Source organism: Saccostrea cucullata, unplaced genomic scaffold (genome assembly GCF_032062105.1).
Source record: "Saccostrea cucullata isolate Sc308-1 unplaced genomic scaffold, CSIRO_AGI_Scuc_v1 ctg1831, whole genome shotgun sequence".
In the NCBI taxonomy this organism is placed as follows: Eukaryota; Metazoa; Mollusca; class Bivalvia; order Ostreida; family Ostreidae; genus Saccostrea; species Saccostrea cuccullata.
In genome coordinates this window covers 1-6,789 of record NW_026937793.1, presented here as the reverse complement: position 1 = coordinate 6,789, position 6,789 = coordinate 1, and the positions used below count along the sequence as shown (strand labels likewise).

The following is a 6,789-nucleotide window of genomic DNA, read 5'->3' as shown; positions in this document are numbered from 1 at the left end:
ATAGGTGTGGTAAAAACATTACAATGACTCGTTACTTTTTCAACTTTTTTCCCCAGGGAAAACTTTCATAGAATAATCTTGTTATTAATTTTATAGATAGAAAACAATTTATAGAGTAAAAATGAACTCAATTATGCATAAAATTTATTAGAATTTACCAAATACCGCCCGGTAAACCTAGAGATCTCTCGGGTTCTCTGTTTAGTAGGACAGACTTGATCAGTACCCGCCATTTTGTTTGACGTCATTAAAAAAGTTACCATCGCTAACAGAGCTCTAGTTCGTCTGCAGAAAAATCTACCTATGGTAATTTTTTTCGGCAAACCTTGGCACCATTGGCTTACCAAATGGTAAAAAATTCTACCAGTGGTAACTTTTGTCAGCCAACGGTAGTACTCTGAACGCACCCACTAATACTTACATGTTCACAGCTATAGGCGCCAACACTTTTGACCTTGACCTTTGGAGTTTGACATGAATTTGAGATAATTCAACCCTCGCCATAAGCTGACATACGAGGGCATCAGTGTTTCACAAACACATCTTGTTTTTTCAAGTGTAACTCTTGCATACGCAAATTTTAGCAAAGCTACGCTCCTATTACGAAAGAATCCGGATATTTTTATTCCCTTTTAATGGTAGATTTCAAAGATAATTTCCGGTTTCATTGTTCCAGATTTTTGTCACGTGAAATGAAGTTGAAGTAACTCAAGAACTCTCCAAAAAATTGATTTAAACAACAGGACTTGTAAACAGGCAAGGACGATGTTACGAAAATGCATCCCCTGCATCACTTTATATTTGCAAATATCGCTGACAGTCGCTGATTATCCATTTAGAAATGTTTCACTACCTTGGTCTGAGAGGGTGGATGATTTGGTTGGGAGGTTGACTTTAGATCAGATTGTTCAACAACTTGCGCGAGGAGGTGCCGGAGAGAATGGAGGACCCGCACCCGCCATCGAGGGCTTAGGTATCGGACCCTATCAGTGGAATACGGAGTGTTTGAGAGGAGACGTGGAGGCAGGGAATGCCACCTCTTTCCCTCAGGCTATTGGACTTGCTGCTGCTTTTAGGTAGATATAATTGGGAGCGCCTGAAGTGTATCATTTAGTTGTTTTTATCTCGGCTTTTTTGCAAGTGTTGAAATGTCTGGTGTCAATCTGTGATTTAATAACTAGCTTAATAACTGGTATACTACATGCTTAGTTTAAATTACAATTTGCTGTAAAAATGATGACTGAAAAAAATTATTTAAAAAAAATAAAAATATTGCTTAATGCAAATAAAAGCAATTTGAACTAAATATTCTGTAATAAGCTGTACTTTTGAAAATATTTTATAGTAAGGATCTCATCTACAATGTATCAAAAGCAGCAGCCACTGAAGTTAGAGCAAAACACAATGATTTTGTGAAGCGAGGGATATTCACCGACCATACTGGACTTAGCTGCTTTAGTCCAGTGGTCAACATCATGAGGCACCCACTGTGGGGCAGAAATCAGGTGAGTCAGTGACTCTGAAATTGTACAATAGATGCACAATTTATTTCTCTGGACTCTGGGTTTGTCTTTCCTGAACTGTATATAAAAAGCAAAAAATGTTTGATAATTAATATTCTTATACATTTTTGAAATATTTTTGTTTACAGGAAACATATGGGGAGGATCCATACCTTTCTGGGGTATATGCCCACTATTTTGTTCAGGGACTGCAGGGAAGTAATGATCGATACATACAGGCCAATGCGGGCTGTAAACATTTTGATGCCCATGGTGGACCAGAGGATATCCCTGTGTCTAGAATGAGTTTTGATGCCAAGGTCTGGGAATTTTACACACCTTTTGACATTCATATAATTTTATATAAAATGTAGGATAAATATTATTATACACTTGATTTTAAAGACCTTTTGATTTCTGTTTTTGTGAATTTAGAAATATTTTCTAATTTCTTGTCACTACTTTTTCCGTTAAAGTGTAACTGACATTATTATCTAGAATTACTTTGACCGACACTGCACCTGACCATGCACAGTTATCTATAATTTAACTGGATTTTCCCCTAGGTTTCTATACGAGATCTGAGACTGACCTTCCTACCAGCATTTAGGAAGTGTGTAGAAGCTGGAGCTTACAGCCTTATGTGTAGTTATAACAGGTTTGTACCTTAAAATGTTTTGGAAAACCATAAGTTTGTTTATAAGCAATACTTAATGTATTATCATCATTTCTCAATAGCTTTTATTGATTGATTTTATAGAAAGATAGTTACTATCTCATGCAGTGCAATTGCTTTTTAGTACTATTAACCTTAATTCTGTAATGTTGGTCAGATTTGAGTTCTTGAATACCTAATATAGCACAGTAGCTGTCAAAGCCCTTGTCAGAAAACAAATGTTTAAAATGCAGAATATTTAGTCTTTCTTATTAGTTATTTTATCTTTCATTGTAGAATAAATGGTGTCCCGGCCTGCAGTAATGACCTTCTCCTGCTGGACATACTGAGGGGGGAGTGGAACTTTACAGGATATGTGGTCAGTGATGAGGGGGCCATAGAAAACCAGATCACCTTCCACAAATACTACAATAACTCCATAGACGCTGCTGCTGGGTCAGTGAATGCGGGGTGTAATCTTGAGCTGTCTGCAAATCTAAAGGACCCCGTTTTTATGAGCATTGGTAAGTAATGGTTTGTTGAATCATTTTCCTTTCTTGGGATCAAGTTTGGTTGGCATCATGCAATCAAACTTTTACTGGGTATAGGGACATAATATGACTGTGTTTTGCTTTTATAAACACTGTAAGATTCAGTGAACTGATTTGCTGACAAACTTCTCAATCATGGGGATGTGAACTCACGCATGGGTAAGAGTGGCCAAGGAAATCAACAAACATTGGTCCTCCACAAAGACGATTCCACAGTATAATATGTACAGCATAAATGATTACATTTATGAGACTTCCTAAATTTTCTGTTCTGGATTGTTCTCAATATATGACTATGAACTAAACCTCTGATGACATTTTCTATGAAGGTGATGCAGTTAAGAGTGGAAAGCTGGAGGAGTCTGTAGTTCGAGACCGAGTTAAGCCTTTATTTTACACCAGAATGAGGCTGGGAGAGTTTGATCCCCCAGAGATGAACCCCTACTCGTCTGTCAATCTGTCTGTGATTCAGAGTGAAGAACACAGGAACCTGTCTCTCACAGCTGCAGCCAAGTCCATGGTTCTGTTGAAGAGGCCATTGAAGTTTGGTAGGGAGCATCTGATTGGTGGATTTCTTGCAGAAAGAATGGCAGTATGTAAAAAGTGAACATACATGTACTCATTCTTCTAACAGATAAATTGAGTAAATCATTATCTAAAGTTTATGTTTATATATAAAACATATATTGAAAATATACAACTGTAAACCTTGACCCCTCATTATGTTCAAAATCGCTTGTATGAAATCATGTACAATCTATGTATCAAATCATAGCAATACAACATTAAGGATATTGTATTTATTATAGTAGTGCACAGAAAAAGTAAATTTTTTAATTACTTCATAATTCATCACAGGTTATTGGACCAATGGCAAACAACAGTGACCAAATGTTTGGTGACTATTCCCCCACCACAGACCCCAAGTTTGTGAAAACTCCCCTGAAAGGTCTCTCAGAGCTGAACTTTTCCATGAACTACGCAGCAGGCTGTTTAGATGGTACACCTTGTCAGAACTACTCACAAGATGATGTTAAGACTGCACTTGTAGGAGCGGATCTAGTGGTGGTGTGTTTGGGAACAGGTGGGTTATCCCGAGTTTCTATTTTTGGTAATTATTTGTTGCTTGAAAGAGGTAACTGTAAATCATATTTTATTCTATAGAGCTTAATTTTTGCATAATAAGGGAGACCATTCACTCAATAATTTCTTTCTTATGTAATTCACATGATTCAAGTTTACAATACAGTAAAACATGTTAAGTATGAACTGAGAAATAGTAAGTTTATGTATAATTAGATTTTTTTTTATCCCCAACAAATTCTTCAACAATTCCTTGCAAAATTTTACAGTCATAAGGAACTCGGATATAATAATCATGGATATATATTGAACTGATTTTAATTCTCTCCATCGTACGTTAACTTTTGAGCATTTTCAGTTTCTTCTCTGCATCCCTAAATCAATTTTGGCGTAAAGCATCTGTGGGTAAGGGGGAGTGAAATTTTGAATTTTGTGGTCACTGACCCTATACAGCTTAAGAATTTGATTGACCAGAAAAAAAAACATTTTTTAAAAACTTCTTTAAATCTGGACAATAAGCAGTCAAACAGTTACCATGATTGTGAATTGATCATACCATATAAGAAGAAATTTTAACAAGGATTTAATTTTTGTATTTTTTGCAAGTGTGTTGAGAATGCTAAAATTAAATATAGCTTACAATTCATTCCTTCATTTGAAGTAAACTGCTATAAGACATCATAAAATTGCTAAAATCTCTTCTTGTTAAATGAAATGCCAATATTTTAAAAAGAATCACTAAATTTGTGTCTTGCTAAAAATTCTACTGATAGGTTATTTTCAGACTTTCATTATGTTTAACATTGCAGGCAAAGGACTAGAAAGTGAGAATATTGATAGGAAAGACATGTCCTTACCAGGAAAACAGCTCCAACTTCTTCAGGATATTGTAGCAATGAGTGAGCTTTGTTTCAGTCAAATATTCATTATTTTGTCAATGCATGAAGAGAAAAACATGTATGTAAGGTGTATTGTTACACAATATCCCTTTATGCAACTCACAGTAGTAATTTTTAAAATTGCAGTAATTGTGTGAAAATCTAATGATAAATTTTGTCTTGATCTGATTTATAATCTGCAATGATTTTTCCTCCAGCTGACAAGGTGGTGTATCTACTGGTTTTCTCGGCGGGGCCTGTGAACATCACCTGGGCTGAGGAGAATGAGAGAGTGCTGATCATCATTCAGTGTTTCTACCCTGCCCAGGCCACGGGAGAGGTGGTTAAACAAGCCCTCATTATGAAAGATGGAAGGTTTAATCCAGCAGGGAGACTGCCCTATACCTGGTACAAATATGCTGATCAGGTAATGAACAGCTATTGATAATTGAAATACATTTCAGGATCTGTGGACAAAAAGCATTCTCTACTTAGACTTAACAATCTATTTACATATTTATATATATATAATTAAAATCAGTAAGGCTTCAACTGCTGATTTTTTTAAATGTTTTTTTTTAACTTTATCACGTTTATGCAATTTAAAAGTGCATAAAGTTCTTTTTACAAATAAATTAAATTGACTCAATATCTTTTATTTTCACTACACATAGAAAAATGTACATACATTTGTGATAAATGATATTATTATGTGCCATGTTTTTCTTCATTACATATGAAAACCAAAATTTCAGATTCCCTCCATGACTGACTATTCTATGACCAGGAGGACGTACCGCTATTTTACAGGTGTACCGCTGTATCCCTTTGGGTACGGTCTCTCCTACTCCACCTTTGTGTACAGTAAGCTGTATTATGTGTCCAAGGTCAAAGCTGGGGACCCCAATGTTGTACAGGTCCGTGTGTTCAATGAGGGTCCATTTGATGGCGATGAGGTAAGAATTTTTCATTTGTAGGTTACTTATATATTTACTTGATATTTATTTGGTTTAGAAAAAGTTAATGTTAAAGAATTCCTTACTCAATTTCTATTATTTACACACATTTTTCTGTAAAATACATGCACATGATCTTCTTTCTATGATATATTCAGGTCACACTAGAAAACCTATGCTTGACTTACAATTGCATTTGCATATCATAATGTAAACTCGCAAACTTCATATTCCAGAAACAACCTACCAATGTATGCTCTTTTAGTATGTACATATGTGATAAAAAGAGAAAATTGAGAGTATTATTTGAAAGTCATGTATTTTGTTATAATTGTGTTTTTATGTCCATTTTATAATCTTTTAACCTAGGTATTTCAAGTCTACATAAAATGGTTGTCTACTAAAGAGAGAATGCCTCGCCTTCAGTTAGTGGCGTTTGAGAGAGTGTTCATTAGAAGTCTTCAGTATGTAGATGTCTCCGTCCCTATAGAAGCTCAGAGTATGGCGGTGTGGAGGGATGGGGTAGGGTTTGTCATTGAACCAGGTACGACACAGATCAACATCTCAAACACCCATATCTCTAATACTGTAAAATCAAATATTTTTTGTGGAGTCAAATTTTTGAGCTTTGGGGAAAAACTATTGGTTTGTGGGGATTTTATTTCATGGTTGGAAAATGTCTAGTAGTAATGCATATGAAAATTTATATTTTGTGGTGGTCATAAATTCTTGGGTTTCTGTGTGCCTCGAAAACTACAAAATTAATCTCCCATGAAAATTAGTGATTTCACAGTACCATGGATATGTCAAACTGATGATGAAGCCCCAACACCTTATTCTTAATTATTTTACCCTGTAATTTTCAATCCTCAGATATCTTGAGGTGCTATCGAGTTTGAAATAATGAGGTTTGACTGTATATATTTTTCAGTAAATAGATAACATTTGAAAATAGAATTGCTACATTGTATATATAGAATGTACACTGTATCTTTATATTAGATATACATGTATTTAAAATAAAGACGACATCACAGTGACTACGAGAGTTCTCTATCTGAAAATACTCTTTAAGAACTTATCAAATGCATAAAAGACATACATGTATTTAAATAAATGCTTAGTCATTTTTAAAATTCAATACATCATGTTTGCAGGGTTGAT

General features: G+C 35.0%; 1 protein-coding gene across 1 annotated transcript; it reads left to right on the top strand.

Moving 5' to 3' along the window:
- Positions 1-734: 734 nt before the first annotated feature.
- On the top strand, positions 735-6,213 carry LOC134248847 (xylan 1,4-beta-xylosidase-like; the record flags this gene model as incomplete). Its single annotated transcript, XM_062731221.1, has 11 exons — positions 735-1,076; positions 1,346-1,505; positions 1,652-1,822; positions 2,069-2,160; positions 2,455-2,681; positions 3,038-3,300; positions 3,567-3,792; positions 4,601-4,690; positions 4,888-5,096; positions 5,425-5,625; positions 5,995-6,213. Coding segments are annotated over exons 1-11 (2,169 nt in total), but the record flags the coding sequence as incomplete, so codon positions are not given.
- Positions 6,214-6,789: the final 576 nt, after the last annotated feature.